We start from the raw sequence: 18,922 nt of genomic DNA on the forward strand, positions 1-18,922 counted from the left end.
ACAGTCTTCTTGGCAGATGGTCTCTTGGGATGACGGTGTTCTGGTCAGACTGTTTTCTGGTCTGACGGTTTTCTGAGCTGACGGCCTTCTGAGCTGACGGCCTTCTGAGCTGACGGCCTTCTGAGCTGACGGCCTTCTGAGCTGACGGCCTTCTGAGCTGATGGCCTTCTGAGCTGACGGCCTTCTGAGCTGACGGTCTTCTGAGCTGACGGTCTTCTGGGCTCACGATCGTCTGAGCTGATGTTCTTCTGGGCTGAAGATCTTCTGAGCTGACGGCTTTCTGGGAGGACGGTCTTTTGGGCTGACGGTCTGTTTATTGGCGACATTCACAGGTGATCACTGTTGCACTTTTTCTTAGGGCGGAGCTGTGACCAAAAATAGCAATTCTGGTGTTTTGATTTGCTTTCTCTGTAGGGCATTCACCATACAGGGTCATTAATTTGATATTTTGATAATTTTACTGTAATAGATTCACAGGCACCAAATAGGTTTATTTTTTAAATATTTTGTAAAACTTTTTTTATTGTTTCACTTTTATTTTATGTCTTTATTGGGGAGTTTATTCTGCGATCCTTCCACAGCCACAGGACTGCTGTAAAAGACTTACTACGCCGATCATGAGATGATTCAGCTTGGTGTTTAGTAGCAATCCAATTGAAATGTCTGTCTAACGGGATCAAGCCTACACTGACATGTACTGTATCTTCCTCATCATTGAACACAGATGATAATGTGTCTTGACCTTTTGTCAGCACCTGAGTTATACCAACTCACCCCCACCCCATGATGACATCACGTGGGTCAGGTTGTGGGATATCCTCAGCCCTTCAAGATTTTATGAAATTCCCAACTCATGCGATAACGTCACTCCTGATGATCGCAGAAGTTCGAGATCACTGCCATATTTTTTTTTCGGGGTTTTACTGTTACCCAGAGACCTAACAAAACGTGTCTGTTGTGAGCGGTCTGCTCACTATTGCTTGGTGGCTGATAGGCAGGAGTTACAGTTATGAAAATACATGCATCTTCTTCTCCGATTTCTCCTGAAGCTGAAAATGTATGGCCCATCACTATCGGATCTTTACAGACTCCAATATTTCTAACGTTCTTTCAGAGCCATATGTCTGGATAAATGTTTAGCATATGCCTTACAGGAAACAACAGTGTCACTTGAATGCAAGATGCATTTCCTGTGGATAAAGCCCCTTCCATTTTGATATCTATGTGTAAACACAAGTACCTTTGTTCCAAGACCTTTTCCTGTCTTAATTATTTGTCTAATATATAACCTTTTGTCCACACACAATAGACATCATCTTTTTTAATGCAGGGGCCCTTTTTCCTAAAAGGGACTGCCTACAATTTAATTAGGCTGGTTCACTTCACAACTATACTTATATTCCTACTTCCTTATGTCCATTGTACAGTCTATTCCAATAGGCTCAGAGGGAAGAAGGGAGGGGGGTAAGTGCCATCTCCACTAGGGGCTTAGAGACTTAAATATTTTATATGGCAGGAAGTATAAGAGGACCCCTTCTATAGTTCTTATAGTAAAGGATCATAGAGAGGACCCTGATGATGTGTTCTCCCCCCAGTGTGAAGAGCCGGCCTGTGCGGATGCCACCAGGTTACCAGACAGATCTCGTGGTTCAGCTTGTATGGATGGATGGAGAACCTCCGCAGCAGATCACCAGCATGGCCGTCAGCTCTGCCTATGGCCTGTGAGTACAGACAGGAGGTTTTTAATAAAGGTGACAACAAATGATGGCTGGTCTCTGCCTGACTGTATGATGGCCCCCTCTGTAGCTCCCACTCTGTATCATGGCCCTCATAGAAGCCTCCACACTCTATGAGGACCCCCTATATGTATGATGTTCTCCCCTTAGTAGCCCCCATAAATAGTAGTAGCCCCCATTATTTATGAAGGCCCCCCCTTAGCAGCCCCACTATTTATGAGGACCCCCTTAGTAGCCAGCTCTTTTTATGATGGCCCCTCTTAGCAGCCCCACTATGAGTGCCCCCTTAGTAGCCCCCTTTATTTATGACATCCTTAGTAGCGTCCACTATTTATGAGGACCTCCCTTAGTAGCCCCCGTTATTTATGATGACCCCCCTTAGTAGCCCCCGTTATTTATGAGTGCCCCCTTAGTAGCCCCCGTTATTTATGAGTGCCCCCCTTAGTAGCCCCCACTATTTATGAGTGCCCCCTTAGTAGCTCCCTTTATGATGTCCCCCTTAGTAGCCCCCACTATTTATGAGTGCCCCCTTAGTAGCCCCCTTTATGATGTCCCCCTTAGTAGCCCCCACTATTTATGATGGTCCCCCTTAGTAGCCCACTTTATTTATGATGGCCCTCCTTAGTAGCCCCCACTCTTTATGATGACCCCCCTTAGTAGCCCCCACTATTTATGTATGCCCCCTTAGTAGCCCCCACTATTTGAGTGCCCCCTTAGTAGCCCCCACTATTTATCAGTGCCCCCTTAGTAGCCCCCTTTATTTATGATGAACCCCCTTAGTAGCCCCCACTATTTATGAGTGCCCCCTTAGTAGCCCCCACTATTTATCAGTGCCCCCTTAGTAGCCCCCACTATTTATCAGTGCCCCCTTAGTAGCCCCCTTTGTTGCCCCCACAGGTAATGGCCTGCACCTCCACTACATGTCTGTCCCAGATCTCGAGTCTCTCCTTGTTACACTTGTGTCATGTCCTCCCGGTGATGAGTGAGGTGACAGCTCTGCACCCCCTGATTTGCCCTGTTCACACACAGACGTGCAGCCCGTTACACATCTACACGTAACTCCTTACAGACAAACCTGCGGCTCTTCCCTGTCTCTGCTGTAAATGACTGAAGATGAGACAGAAGGTGACATGTCGCATGTACCGATGATGCTGCACGTCGCCCCTGGATGATGACCTGTAACTTCTGCACTGTTTCAGAGTCGCCTTTGGAAACAGTAACGGCCTGGCTGTGATAGATTATATTCAGAAAACCATCCTGCTCAGCATGGGGACTGTGTACCTCTATGGAGCCAGCGACCCGTACCAGAGGCAGCCGCGCTCGCCCCGCAAGAGTAAGCAGTTCCCCACAGGTAAGAGATGCACAGAGCGTGCACATCCTGCATGATGTACCACAACTGCATGAGAACCGTGTGCCACCGCACTGCCATCTCCAGCACCCACTGTGTGTCTTCTCATAGTATTCCTTGTCTTCTCCAGAATCCTTATATCACATACAATTATTTCATCTCTGGAAAATCTAACTATCAGGCGTCTATCTCTGCTTCATACCATAGGCAGAGCTTGTGTATGTGTAGATTGGTACCTAAAAACAGGAGCTGCAGGAAACTGATGACTGCACCAGACACAGTACCCCCAAAGCTTCAGGGGCGTTGATGACATTAATCAGAACCTGAAACCTACATCCAGGCCCCTGAAAAATAAATACTAATTGCACTATCCTGAGTTGCATCCTGTATTTTACCCCAGAGCTGCACTCACTATTCTGCTGGTGCAGTCACTGTGTACATACATTACATTACTGATCCTGAGTTACATCCTGTATTATACTCCAGAGCTGCACTCACTATTCTGCTGGTGCAGTCACTGTGTACATACATTACATTACTGATCCGGAGTTACCTCCTGTATTATACTCCAGAGCTGCACTCACTATTCTGCTGGTGCAGTCACTGTGTACATACATTACATTACTGATCCTGAGTTACATCCTGTATTATACTCCAGAGCTGCACTCACTATTCTGCTGGTGCAGTCACTGTGTACATACATTACATTACTGATCCTGAGTTACCTCCTGTATTATACTCCAGAGCTGCACTCACTATTCTGCTGGTGCAGTCACTGTGTACATACATTACTGATCCTGAGTTACCTCCTGTATTATACCCCAGAGCTGCACTCACTATTCTGCTGGTGCAGTCACTGTGTACATACATTACATTACTGATCCTGAGTTACCTCCTGTATTATACTCCAGAGCTGCACTCACTATTCTGCTGGTGCAGTCACTGTGTACATACATTACATTACTGATCCTGAGTTACCTCCTGTATTATACCCCAGAGCTGCACTCACTATTCTGCTGGTGCAGTCACTGTGTACATACATTACATTACTGATCCTGAGTTACCTCCTGTATTATACCCCAGAGCTGCACTCACTATTCTGCTGGTGCAGTCACTGTGTACATACATTACATTACTGATCCTGAGTTACATCCTGTATTATACTCCAGAGCTGCACTCACTATTCTGCTGGTGCAGTCACTGTGTACATATATTACATTACTGATCCTGAGTTACATCCTGTATTATACCCCAGAGCTGCACTCACTATTCTGCTGGTGCAGTCACTGTGTACATACATTACATTACTGATCCTGAGTTACCTCCTGTATTATACTCCAGAGCTGCACTCACTATTCTGCTGGTGCAGTCACTGTGTACGTACATTACATTACTGATCCTGAGTTACCTCCTGTATTATACCCCAGAGCTGCACTCACTATTCTGCTGGTGCAGTCACTGTGTACATACATTACATTACTGATCCTGAGTTACCTCCTGTATTATACCCCAGAGCTGCACTCACTATTCTGCTGGTGCAGTCACTGTGTACATACATTACTGATCCTGAGTTACATCCTGTATTATACCCCAGAGCTGCACTCACTATTCTGCTGGTGCAGTCACTGTGTACATACATTACATTACTGATCCTGAGTTACATCCTGTATTATACTCCAGAGCTGCACTCACTATTCTGCTGGTGCAGTCACTGTGTACATACATTACATTACTGATCCTGAGTTACATCCTGTATTATACTCCAGAGATGCACTCACTATTCTGCTGGTGCAGTCACTGTGTACAGACATTACTGATCCTGAGTTACATCCTGTATTATACTCCAGAGATGCACTCACTATTCTGCTGGTGCAGTCACTGTGTACATACATTACATTACTGATCCTGAGTTACATCCTGTATTATACTCCAGAGCTGCACTCACTATTCTGCTGGTGCAGTCACCGTGTACATACATTACATTACTGATCCTGAGTGCATCGCTAAGTGGTCGCTAGTGAGCTGCCAAACAGGCAGTTCTCACTAGCGATGTAGCGACGCAGAAGCGGTTGTTACTTACCTGTCAGACGTGGCGATGAGGACGTCCTCCGCCCGCGTCCACGCGTTGCTCGTCGGCGCCAGTAGGAAGCGTCCGACAAGAAACGGCCCAGGACGTTCTCGCGCGATCAGCGATAACCAGGGGGGGAGCCGGTCGGAGGTAAGTATCAGACATAGCGATCTCGCTTAGTGTGACGGGGCCTTTACAATCAGGACAGGCCATTGATGTGCTTAGCTGACTATCTACACTGGGCACAAGTGTAACAAGCCCTCCGCTGTTCTGGGCCTTCTCTCTTGTCTTCGCCCTCGGTATGGACACATACCGGTCACTGACAACCAGCACAGATTTTGAAAATTATAAAGTTGAACTCGTGAAGTGTAGTAGACAGTTGTAGAACATGAGGCTTTGTATACGGTCCTATTCACACGGTCAGTATTTAGTCAGTATTTTACATTAGTATTATTAAGCCAAAACCAGGAGAGGAACAATCAGAGGAGCAGGATAATAGAAACACGTCAGCACTCCTGTTATCACCACTCCTGGTTTTGGCTGCCAAAACGCTGATGTAAAATACTGACCAAATGATGAACATGTGAACGAGGCCTAAGGGGACTATACACCGGCTGCTATGTGCGTATATGCTCAGTAATGTGCAGGATGATGGCGACTTCTCGGCTGCACATGTTGAATACATTTTCTGATGATTCTTCTGCGATGATCCAGGCCTGGGTGGGCTGCAGCACGGAGGAGCCTCAGACCCCAGAACCCTGGCAGATCCGGATTAAACCCAGTTTATTTTAATCAGATTCAGGAGGTCTCATCTCCACTTGCCTACACAGGACACCTGGTGACACGGGTGGTCTCGTCCCCGCAGCAGATCACCCCGCTCCTGACTCCAGCTGTGAGATAACAATAACCCAGCGCATGTCACATGCTAAGAGCGCAAGGACTGGAGAGCAGGCAGCGCTGTGCAGAGGTAGAGCGAAGCCGTCAGTCGCACCCCAGGCGCCCCAACAATCAGATGCAAGCCTGACAAAAGGAGCCTCATTAACTCTGCAATGTCAGGAAACATCGGCCCAAGTGAGGCTCAGAGCAGGACGCAGAACCTGCCGCTCATCTCATCTTTGCCAGAAGCCAGATCTCCATTACAGTCATCAGGTTATTGTCTGTAGTCTAATTCCAAAAACAAGGCTAAATATGTAAAAGCTCATCCATAATGATACAGCAAAACCCCAAAAAAGAATATAGGACCGAGGAGCAGTAGATAAAATGTATAAATCTTATTATTACAAAAAATTCTGAATATAAAAATAGTATGTAGTATAACAATATATAAACAAGGGAATCAGCCACCCCTAGATACCTCAATCAGACTAGGTGGGTACATAAATGGCAAATTAATTAATTGAATCCGTATATGTCACATATATCCATAACAGTAAAAACAGACATTCACAATTGTCCATATATATAAAAAAAAGGACCACAAGTATAAAGGTAAAGATAAATAATAGCTGCCAGATATGTGGTCCAAAACAGGGACCTACTAAAGATACATAAAAGGAGATACGGACTGACAGCTAAGTTTTCAAAATAACATTCAGTGGTTCACAAGTTCAAAGATGCCGGCCATGATGATACATAGAAAAGGGGGTATATACAGGTCTATAAAGTAATATATGCGTATAATGCCAAAAACCAACCTTGCTGAAGTGTGGGCAGGGAGACCCCCATATCTCCTTTTATGTATCTTTAGTAGGTCCCTGTTTTAGACCACATATATTGCACTTTATATTTGATATTTGAGAGATATTTGCTTATTTATTTGTTTACACTTTATATCTGGCAGCTATTATTTATCTTTACCTTTATACTTGTGGTCCTTTTTTTTTTCCATAGATATGGCCAATTGTGAATGTCTGTTTTTACTATTATGGATATATGTGATATATAATTAATACAATTAATTAATTTGCCATTTATGTACCGCCTAGTCTGATTGAGGTATCTAGGGGTTGCTGATTCCCTTGTTTATATATTGTTATACTACATACTATTTTTATATTCAGAATTTTTTGTAATAATAAAATTTATACATTTTATCTACTGCTCCTCGGTCCTATATTCTGTTTTTTTTTTTTTTATTGTCTGTAGTCTGCAGCATGTGCTGCAGCCGGATGGAGCATGTACAGCAGATGTGGGGAAAGCAGCGAGTGCGTGGACCCCCATATGTAATGAGCAATATACAGCTCTGGCAAAAATTAAGAGCCCACTGCACAGTTGTATAAAAATCCGCTTCTCTCCGTGTCTGACAGCCATTCCTCCATTCCAGTGTCAGCTGATTCCAGCCAGAGTCCACCTCATTCTACTTAATATGCTTCTGATTAGTGATCACCTGAACCAAATCTTATTTAACGAAGGAAAGTATAGAAACCCTGCTGTGGTGTTCACAATCCTCCTGCAATAGGAGAAGCTGGATGGCAAAACAAGTGCTAGTAATATCCCAAAAGTAATAGGAATGAAAAAATAACTTTTACCCATGCCAAAGGAGTTCAAAAGAAAAGTCTTGAGTGAGGAAAAGAAGGGATCAGTTCTGGCTTTACTAGCAGAGGGATACAGTGAGCGTCATGTTGCCTCCATTTTTAACCCCTTCATGACCAAGCCTATTTTGACCTTAATGACCAGGCCATTTTTTGCAATTCTGACCATTGTCCCTTTATGAGGTAATAACTCTGGAACGCTTCAACGCATCCTAGCGATTCTGAGATTGTTTTTTCGTGACATATTGGGCTTCATGTTAGTGGTAAATTTAGGTTGATAATTTTTGCATTTATTTGTCAAAAAATCAGAAATTTGGCGAAAATTTAGAAAATTTTGCAATTTTCAAATTTTCAATTTTTATTCTGTTAAACCAGAGAGTTATGTGACACAAAATAGTTACTAAATAACATTTAATAACACAAAATAGTTACTAAATAACATTTTCCACATGTCTACTTTACATCAGCACAATTTTGGAAACAAAATATTTTTTTGTTAGGAAGTTATAAGGGTTAAAAGTTGACCAGCGATTTCTCATTTTTACAATAAAATTTACAAAACCATTTTTTTTAGGGACCACCTCACATTTGAAGTCACTTTGAGGGGTCTATATGGCAAAAAATACCCAAAAGTTACACCATTTTAAAAACTGCACCCCTCAAGCTACTCAAAACTACATTCAAGAAGATTATTAACCCTTCAGGTGTGTCACAGGAACTAAAGCAATGTGGAAAGAAAAAATGGACATTTTAATTTTTCCAACAAAAATTTGGATCCTAAAATTTGTTGAGCAATTTCTCCTGAGTACAACGATACCTCATATGTGGTCATAAACCACTGTTTGGGCGCACGGCACGGCTCAGAAGGGAAGGAGCGCCATTTGACTTTTTGAATGGAAAATATGCTGGAATATTTAGCATTGCCATGTTGCATTTGGAGAGCCCCTGTGTGCATAAACATTGGAGCTCCTCCACAAGTGACCCCATTTTGGGAACTAGACCCGCCAAGGAACTTATCTAGATGCATAGTGATCACTTTGAACCCCCAGGTACTTCACAAATTGATCTGTAAAAAAAAAAAATACTTTCTTTTCACAAAAATTTTCTTTTAGCCTCAGTTTTTTCATTTCCACATGGGCAACAGGATAAAATGGATCCTAAAATTTGTTGAGCAATTTCTCCTGAGCACACCGATACCTCATATATGGTCATAAACCACTGTTTGGGTGCACGGCAGGGCCCGGAAGGCAAGGAGCACCATTTGACTTTTTGAATGGAAAATTAGCTCCAATCGTTATCGGACACCATGTCGCATTTGGAGAGCCCCTGTGTACCTAAACATTGGAGCTCCCCCACAAGTGACCCCATTTTGGAAACTAGACCCGCTAAGGAACTTATCTAGATGTGTAGGGAGCACTTTGAACCCCCAAGTGCTTCACAAAAGTTTATAACACAGAGCAGTGAAAATAAAAAATAATTTTTTTTCCTCAAAAAAGATTTTTAGCACACTTTTTAATTTTCACAAGGGTAACAGGAGAAATTGGACCACAAATCTTGTTGTCCAGTTTGTCCTGAGTACGATGGTACACCATATGTGGGGGGGAACCACTGTTTGGGCACACGGCAGGGCTCAGAAGGGAAGGAGCGCCATTTGACTTTTTGAAATGCAAATTACTTCCAATCGTTAGCGGACACCATGTCGTGTTTGGAGAGCCCCTGTGTGCCTAAACATTGGAGCTCCCCACAAATGACCCCATTTTGGAAACTAGACCCCCTAAGGAACTTATCTAGATGTGTGGTGAGCACCTTGAACCCTCAAGTGCTTCACAAAAGTTTATGACGCAGAGCCGTGAAAATAAAAAAAAAATTTTTCCCCTCAAAAAAAATGATTTTTAGCCAGCAATTTTTTTTTCACAAGGGTAGCAGGATAAATTGGACCCCAAAAGTTGTTGTACAGTTTGTCCTGAGTACGCTGGTGCCCCATATATGGGGGGGAACTATTGTTTGGTCACACGTAAGGGCTCGGAATGGAAGTAGTGGCGTTTTGAAATGCAGACTTTGATGGAATGGTCTGCGGTCGTCATTACGTTTGCAGAGCCCCTGATGTGCCTAAACAATAGAACCCCCCACAAGTGACCCCATTTTGGAAACTAGACCTCCCAAGTAACTTATCTAGATGCCTGGTGAGCACTTTGGACCCCCAAGTGCTTCACAGAAGTTTATAACGCAGAGACGTGAAAATAAAAAAAAAATTTTCCACAAAAATATTTTTTTAGCCCCCAATTTTTTATTTTCCCAAGGGTACCAGGAGAAATTAGACCCCCAAAGTTGTTGTGCTATTTTTCCTGAGTACGCTGATACCCCATATGTTGGGGTAAACCACTGTTTGGGCACACGTCGGGGCTTGGAAGGGAGGAAGCACCGTTTAACTTTTTGAAGGCAAAATTGGCTGGAATCAATGGTTGCACCATGTCGCGTTTGGAGACCCCCTGATGTGCCTAGACAGTGGAAGCCCCTCAATTCTAACTCCAGCCCTAACCCCAACACACCCCTAACCACAGCCCTAACCCCAACACATCCCTAACCCTAATTCCAACCCTAACCATAACCCTAACCCCAACATACCCCTAACCTTAATCCCAACCCTAATTCCAACCCTAACCCTAATTCCAACCCTAACCCTCTTTCCAACCCTAACCCTCTTTCCAACCCTAACCCTCTTTCCAACCCTAACCCAAACCCTCTTTCCAACCCTAACCCTCTTTCCAACCCTATCCCTAACCCTCTTTTCAACCCTATCCCTAACCCTCTTTTCAACCCTAGCCCTAACCCTCTTTTCAACCCTAACCCTAATGGAAAAATAAAAATAAAAATATTTTCTTTATTTTATTAGTTCTGCCTACCTATGGGGGTGATAATCGGGGGGTTTATTTACTTTTTCTTTCATTTTGATCACTGTGAGAGTGATCAAAATGAAAGAATGGAATCTGCAGCCGGGAGATTCGGGCGGGCGCACTGCGCCCGCCATTTTCTAAGATGGCGGCGCCCATCATCCGGACCCGAGGGACACCGGGAGGGACGGGGGGACTCAGGAGGTACCGGGGGGGTGAGGGGGGGATCGGAGGCTGGCGGGGAGCAGAGGGAATGGGAGGGGGGCAGATCATGACAGCGGCGGCAGATCGCCGCTGTCATTCAGTTGCGGGGGGGGCGATCGCCGGTGGGGGGGTGGAATCGGTGTCTCCAGCCATGTCCGATGCTACAGCAGCGTCGGACATGGCTGGATTGTAATATTTCATCAATTTTCATTCATGAAATATTACTATCGCTCTGATTGGCTGTTTCACTTTTAACAGCCAATCAGAGCGATCGTAGCCACGTGGGGGCGAAGCCACGCCCCTTTGGTGAATTACAAAGCCCCCTGTATCTGCGGGTCGGGTGACCTTTCAGTGACCTAGGTCACCCGACCCGCAGGGGGGCTTTAAAGTCATGACGCCACAGAGGCGTCACTGGTCAGATTTGAACCAGGTTTCATGACGCCTATGTGGCGTCATTGGTCGTGAAGGGGTTAAAATGTCTAAGACGGCAGTCCATTACAACAAGGTCAAGCCGCAGACATTGGGGACAACAAAGCTACACACAGGAAGAGGGCGAAAACGACTCTCTACTGACAGGGATGACCGTCATCTTATTCGAATGTCACTCAGCAACCGCAGGATAACATCAAGTGACCTACAAAAGGAATGGCAAATGGCAGCTGGGGTGAAGTGCACGGCAAGAACAGTTCATAACAGGCTTCTAGAGGCAAGGCTCAAGTCATGTAAAGCTATAAAAAAGCCTTTCATCACTGATAAACAAAGGAGAGCCAGGCTGAAGTTTGCCAAAGACCATAAGAATTGGACCATAGAGGACTGGAGTAAGATAATCTTCTCTGATGAGTCTAATTTTCAGCTTTGCCCAACACCTGGTCATCTAATGGTTAGACGGAGACCTGGAGAGGCGTACAAGCCACAGTATCCTGCACCCACTGTGAAATTTGGTGGAGGATCGGTGATGATCTGGGGATGCTTCAGCAAGGCTGGAATTGGGCAGGTTAATCTTTGTGAAGAACTTATGAATCAAGCCGCATACAAGGTTATCCTGGAAAAACAGCTAATTCCTTCTGCTCAGGCAATGTTCCCCAACTCTGAGGACAATGCGCCATGCCACACAGCTAGGTCAATCAATGTGTGGATGAAGGACCACCACATCAAATCCCTGTCATGGCCAGCCCGATCTCCAGACCTGAACCTCATTGAAAACCTCTGAATGTAATCAAGAGAAAGATGGAGAGTCACAAGCCATCACACAAAGAAGAACTGCTTACATATGTGTACCAATAGAGGGATAAGGTCACCCAAAAGCCGTGTGAGAGACTGGAGGAAAGCAGCCAAGATGCAGGAAAGCTGGGATTAACAATCATGGGGATTCCACAAAATATTGATTTCTGAACTCTTCCTGAGGTAAAACATTAGTATTGTTCTTTCTACAACCCCTGGCAAATTATGGAATCACCGCCCTTGGAGGATGTTCATTCGGTTGTTTAATTTTGTAGAGAAAAAGCCGATCACAGACATGGCACAAAACTAAAGTCATTTCAGATGGCAACTTTCTGGCTTTAAGAAACACTAAAAGAAATCAAGAACAAAAAATGTGGCAGTCAGTAATGGTTACTTTTTTAAACCAAGCAGAGGGAAAAAATTATGGAGTCACTCAATTCTGAGGAAAAAATTATGGAATCACCCTGTAAATTTTCATTCCCAAAACTAACACCTGCATCAAATTATATCTGCTTGTTAGTCTGCATCTAAAAAGGAGTGATCACACCTTGGAGAGCTGTTGCACCAAGTGGACTGACATGAATCATGGCTCCAACACGAGAGATGTCAATTGAAACAAAGGAGAGGATTATCAAACCCTTAAAAGAGGGTAAATCATCACGCAATGTTGCAAAAGATGTTGGTTGTTCACAGTCAGCTGTGTCTAAAATCTGGACCAAATACAAACAACATGGGAAGGTTGTTAAAGGCAAACATACTGTTAGACCAAGGAAGACATCAAAGCGTCTAGACCGGTAACTTAAAGCAATATGTCTCCAAAACAGGAAATGCACAACAAAACAAATGAGGAACGAATGGGAGGAAACTGGAGTCAACGTCTGTGACCGGACAGTAAGAAACCGCCTAAAGTAAATGGAATTTACATACAGAAAAGCTAAACGAAAGCCATCATTAACACCTAAACAGAAAAAAAGCAAGGTTACAATGGGCTAAGGAAAAGCAGTCGTGGACTGTGGATGACTGGATGAATCTGCATTGGACAAGGTGATGATGCTGGAACTTTTGTTTGCTGCTGTTCCAATGAGATTTATAAAGATGACTGCCTGAAGAGAACATGCAAATTTCCACAGTCATTGATGATATGGGGCTGCATGTCAGGTAAAGGCACTGGGGAGATGGCTGTCGTTACATCTTCAATAAAAGCTCAAGTTTATGCTGATATGAAGGACACTTTTCTTATCCCATCAATTGAAAGGATGTTACGGGATAATGAAATCATTTTCAAGATGATAATGCATCCTGCCATAGAGCAAAAACTGTGCAAACATTCCTTGAAAAAAGACACATGAGGTCAATGTCATGGCCTGCAAATAGTCCGGATCTCAATCCAATGGAAAATCTTTGGTGGAAGTTGAAGAAAATGGTCGATGACAAGGCTCCGACCTGCAGAGCTGATCTGGCAACAGCAACCAGAGAAGGTTGGAGTCAGATTGATCGAGAGCGCTGTGTGACACTCATTAAGTCCAGGCCTCAGAGACTGCGAGCTGTTAGAAAAGCCAGAGGTGGCGCAACAAAGTACTAGTGATGGGCTGGAGGGTTTTTTTGTTTGTTTGTTTTTCATGATTCCATAATTTTTCCCCTATGCTTGGTCTAAAAAAGTAACCATTACTGATTGCCACATTTTATGTTCTTGATTTCTTTTAGTGTTTCTTAAAGCCAGAAAGTCGCCATTTGAAATGACTTCAGTTTTGTGCCAGGTCTGTGATCGGCTTTTTTCTACAAAATGAAACAACTGAATGAACATCCTCCAAGGCCGCTGATTCCATCATTTTTGCCAGGGGTTGTAAATGATTATGAACTTGGTTCCTTAGCATTATTTGAGGTCTGCATTTTTTGTTATTTTGACCATTTCTCATTTTCTAAAAATAAATACAAAATCTAGTACTTGGAAATTCGGAGACATGTGGTCAGAAGTTTATAGAATAAAAGAGCAATTTACATTTTAATCAAAAATATAAAGAGAAAAATCAGACAAACTGAACATTGTGCCGCGGTCTCTTCATTTCTGCCAGGGCTGTATATATTGAGCAAAATGTGCTGCTGCCGGATGGAGCATGTACAGCAGATGCACAGTAGTGAGTGCAGCTCTGGAGTATAATACAGGAGGTAACTCAGGATCAGTAATGTAATGTATGTACACAGTGACTGTACCAGCAGAATAGTGAGCGCAGCTCTGGAGTATAATACAGGATGTAACTCAGGATCAGTAATGTAATGTATGTACACAGTGACTGTACCAGCAGAATAGTGAGCGCAGCTCTGGAGTATAATACAGGAGGTAACTCAGGATCAGTAATGTGATGTATGTACACAGTGACTGCACCAGCAGAATAGTGAGTGCAGCTCTGGGGTATAATACAGGAGGTAACTCAGGATCAGTAATGTAATGTATGTACACAGTGACTGCACCAGCAGAATAGTGAATGCAGCTCTGGGGTATAATACAGGATGTATCTCAGGATCAGTAATGTAATGTGTGTACACAGTGACTGCACCAGCAGAATAGTGAGCGCAGCTCTGGAGTATAATACAGGATGTAACTCAGGATCAGTAATGTAATGTATGTACACAGTGACTGCACCAGCAGAATAGTGAGCGCAGCTCTGGAGTATAATACAGGATGTAACTCAGGATCAGTAATGTATTTACACAGTGACTGCACCAGCAGAATAGTGAGTGCAGCTCTGGGGTATAATACAGGATGTAACTCAGGATCAGTAATGTAATGTATGTACACAGTGACTGCACCAGCAGAATAGTGAGTGCAGCTCAGGGGTATAGTACAGGAGGTAACTCAGGATCAGTAGTGTAATGTATGTACACAGTGACTGCACCAGCAGAATAGTGAGTGCAGCTCTGGAGTATAATACAGGATGTAACTCAGGATCAGTAATGTAATGTGTGTGCACAGTGACTGCACCAGCAGAATAGTGAGTGCAACTCTGGAGTATAATACAGGATGTAACTCTGGAACAGTAATGTAATGTGTGTACACAGTGACTGCTCCAGCAGAATAGTGAGTGCAGCTCTGGAGTATAATACAGGATGTAACTCAGGATCAGTAATGTATGTACACAGTGACTGCACCAGCAGAATAGTGAGTGCGGCTCTGGGGTATAATACATGAGGTAACTCAGGATCAGTAATGTAATGTATGTACACAGTGACACTGCACCAGCAGAATAGTAAGTGCAGCTCTGAAGTATAATACAGGATGTAACTCAGGATCAGTAATGTAATGTATGTACACAGTGACTGCACCAGCAGAATAGGGAGTGCAGCTCTGGAGTATAATACAGGATGTAACTCAGGATCAGTAATGTAATGTATGTACCCAGTGACTGCTCCAGCAGAATAGTGAGTGCAGCTCTGGAGTATAATACAGGATGTAACTCAGGATCAGTAATGTATGTACACAGTGACTGCACCAGCAGAATAGTGAGTGCAGCTCTGGAGTATAATACAGGATGTAACTCAGGATCAGTAATGTAATGTATGTACACAGTGACTGCACCAGCAGAATAGTGAGTGCAGCTCAGGGGTATAATACAGGCTGTAACTCAGGATCAGTAATGTAATGTATGTACACAGTGACTGCACCAGCAGAATAGTGAGTGCAGCTCTGGAGTATAATACAGGATGTAACTCAGGATCCATGAATTAGAAATCATGTATTTAAAAGTGACTGCATTTTTAGAAGTAGACCTTCTTTATGTTTTATGTTATGTGGGCTCATGGGGGTCACGCTATGTGTGTTCTCTGTGGACCCCCTCTTCTTGTAACCCTGCTTGACGTCTCTTTGTGCTTTGTCCGCTGGGAGTTTTCTAGGAGAATTATACGAGGGTGACTCAATAATTTCCCACTCTCGGGTTATATTATACCTTGCTGTCCGCACCGTTATCTGCCTTTCTCTGATGAGTCCGCGGTCTCCGCTGTGCAGGTTTGAACATTTTCCATCAGTTCATCGGTGACTGCGGTGGGGAAACAATGGTCGCCTCAACTTGTGATTTACAGAAAAGAAGAGCAGTGTGCAGGATTCATTTTTCGGTGTTTGAGGGGTTTTGCTTATTGAAGACTTTGTGAACAATAAGAAGAAATTGTTTTGTCATAAAGAAGTGTATGTGAACGGATAGAGAAGGAATGACGCACAAGTGTCAGCCATTAAGAAACAGCCAGACGCCCGGCCAAAACTGATGACTGCGTCGCCCGGCACGTGACCTGATTCTGCCAGACAGACGACTGACTTTGTATCATGTTACTTGTAAGAAGCTTCAAGGGAGAAGATTTCCAATTCATGAAGAGGTGAAGACACTGGAGCATTTGTGGCTCGCAGATCATCCTGAAATATATTTTATGAGGGAATACGAAAGTGTGATGGATGAAGTGTATTGTGAAGCCGAAGGATTACTTGGAAAAATAAAGTATCTGTGATTTCTAAAAGTCGATTGAAGTGAATCAGTCATCCAGAGTTGGGTAATTTTGACTCACCCTTGTGTAAACCTCTTTTGACAGCCGCTGTTCATGTCTTTGACTGTCTTGGCTTTTCTCCTGAATCTGTGATCTGGTGTACGGCATCGTTTCCCATCCGTCCTCCTCTGTTCTCCACGTGCTGACATGATTGGTTGATGTGGGGATGGTGAGGATCACTTCAGCCGCCATGAATATCACTTTCTTTCACCGCAGACTGTTTTTTTTTCCTTTCTTTTCTCTGCCTGCTGCTGCTGATCTGCTGATGCGCTGGCATGTTCCACAGACAACTTTTGCATGCGTGGCCTGTCTAATTTTTACCCCGATATTACGAAACGGATCCGTACTTCTTATCAGAGTAAGTTCCCCTGGGCTGCGGGTGTGGCGCTCGTCCCTTGCTCCTCTCTCCTTGGTTGTCATGAACACATTACACCTGCATGTCGGGGTTTGTCATTGTTGATTCCATTCCTGTAGAGCAGATTCCTGATCCTGAATATTTGCTACAGTTGTGTCTAATCTCCACCGGCCTCTGTGAGATACACAGCGTGGACAGAACACTTTGCCAAGCCTGATACATTGTAGGTCAGGAGAGACATTCTCACACTTGTGTGTTTAGTTTACAGATGTCTTTGTGGATTTGATACAATTTTTAGCAGCAACTTGGCAAGCTTTCACCCTCAGGAATGTCCTCATTCACTGACAGCAAGCAAATACTTGCACTTTCCGTGTTCCCTCGGCGTTAGTACTCCAGCAGCATTTCGATAAAGACTTTAGTAGGGTTGAAATGTCAAGCTTCCAAGATTTAGACATACGTTTACAGAGTGCAGTGAACTTTAATCGGTAGAATAGACTGCATATACATGTTTCATCATTTACAGATAGAAACAGGGAGAGAGTACTATCTGCACCTACATCACTTATATAAAGAGTCAGGAATACAGTACTGCCTGCACCTATATCATTTACAAGAAGAATCAGGGAGACAGTACTATCTGCACCTTCATTTATAGTAAGAGACAAGGATACAGCACTATCTGCGCTTTCATCACTTACAGAAAGATACAAGGAGAAAGTACTATTTGCACCTATATAATTTACAGGAAGAAAGAGGGAGACAGTCCTATACACACCTTCATTTACAGGAAGAGGCAGTAAAATACTACTGTCTGGGGCCATTACATTGTATGAAGGACTATATAGCGCCCTTTATACTGTATGCAAGATTATGTAGGGCCCATTATATTGTATGGAGTACTATTTGGGACCATAATACTGTATGGAGTGCTATGTGGGGCCTTTATACGCTATAGAAGACTATGTAGGGCCATTATACTGTATGAATGACTATATCGGGCCCTTTATACTGTATGAATAACTATGTAGGGCCCATTATATTGTATGTTGTACTATTTGGGGCCATTAAACTGTATGGAGGACTATATGGTGCCAATTATTCTGCATGGAGGACTATGTGGGGCCCATTATACTGTATGGAAGACTATATGGGGCCCATTATACTCTATGGAAGACTATATGGGCCCATTATGATGTGTGGAGGACTATGTGGGGCCATTGTACTTTATGGAGGCCTATGTGTGACTTTATTCTGTATGGAGGACTACGTGGGGCCCATTATTCTGTATATTGGAATATGTGGGGTCCATTATTCTGTATGAAGTACTGTGTGGTGCCCTTTATTCTGTATGGAAGACTGCGTGGTACCCATTTTTTCTGTAGGGAGGACTGAGTGGGGCCCATTGATCTGTATGGAGACTGTGTGGGGTCCATTATTTTTATGAAGGACTGAGTGGGGCCCATTATTCTGTATGGAGGACTATGTGGCCCATTGTTCTGTATGGAGGACTACTTGGGTCCCATTATACTGGAAGGACGAATATGTGGCCCATTGTTCTGTATGGAGGACTATGTGGGCCCATTATTCTTTATGGAGGATTATGTGGGCCCATTATTCTGTATGGAGGAATATATAGGCCCATTATTTTGTATGGAGGAATATGTGGTGACCATTATACTGTATGGAAGACTATGGGGCCCATTATACTGTGTGGAGGGCTACGTGGGGATCACAGTTGGGGCATCATAGTGTGTTTGGAGTCACCATATTTTGCTGATGGTGTTTGGGGAGTGCAGTAGGGTCATTATATTGTGTGAGTAGTGAGTACTGTGGAGGGCACGTTTGTTGGCATAATACTTTATGGGGGCAATGAAAGGGCAATCTAGGTGCTTCAATAGGACTAAAATTACTTTGTAACGGCTGCAAAAGTTGTGAGATATGCTCTTCTGTGACCTCACCAAATATTAAGGGTTTTTTTTAGAGGCTGGGTAGGTTCTAATTACTATAACTTCGGCCATGGGGCCCATTATTTCTATGTATG

At 43.7% G+C, this 18,922-nt stretch overlaps 1 protein-coding gene across 8 annotated transcripts in view; it reads left to right on the forward strand.

Moving 5' to 3' along the window:
• The window catches only part of STXBP5L (syntaxin binding protein 5L), a 340,555-nt gene that overhangs the window by 223,593 nt on the left and 98,040 nt on the right, over positions 1–18,922 (forward strand). For 4 of the 8 annotated variants that reach the window (XM_073576992.1, XM_073576993.1, XM_073576995.1 and 1 more), the window contains exons 17-19: positions 1,596–1,721; positions 2,936–3,087; positions 16,813–16,884. In XM_073576992.1, the coding sequence (XP_073433093.1) occupies positions 1,596–1,721; positions 2,936–3,087; positions 16,813–16,884 (350 nt within the window). The remainder of the gene's footprint in view (positions 1–1,595; positions 1,722–2,935; positions 3,088–16,812; positions 16,885–18,922) is intronic. The other 4 variants (XM_073576994.1, XM_073576997.1, XM_073576999.1 and 1 more) reach the window with 1 other exon arrangement.

Source organism: Dendrobates tinctorius, unplaced genomic scaffold (genome assembly GCF_039654945.1).
Source record: "Dendrobates tinctorius isolate UK_male_01 unplaced genomic scaffold, ASM3965494v1 ptg000054l, whole genome shotgun sequence".
Taxonomy (NCBI): domain Eukaryota; kingdom Metazoa; phylum Chordata; class Amphibia; order Anura; family Dendrobatidae; genus Dendrobates; species Dendrobates tinctorius.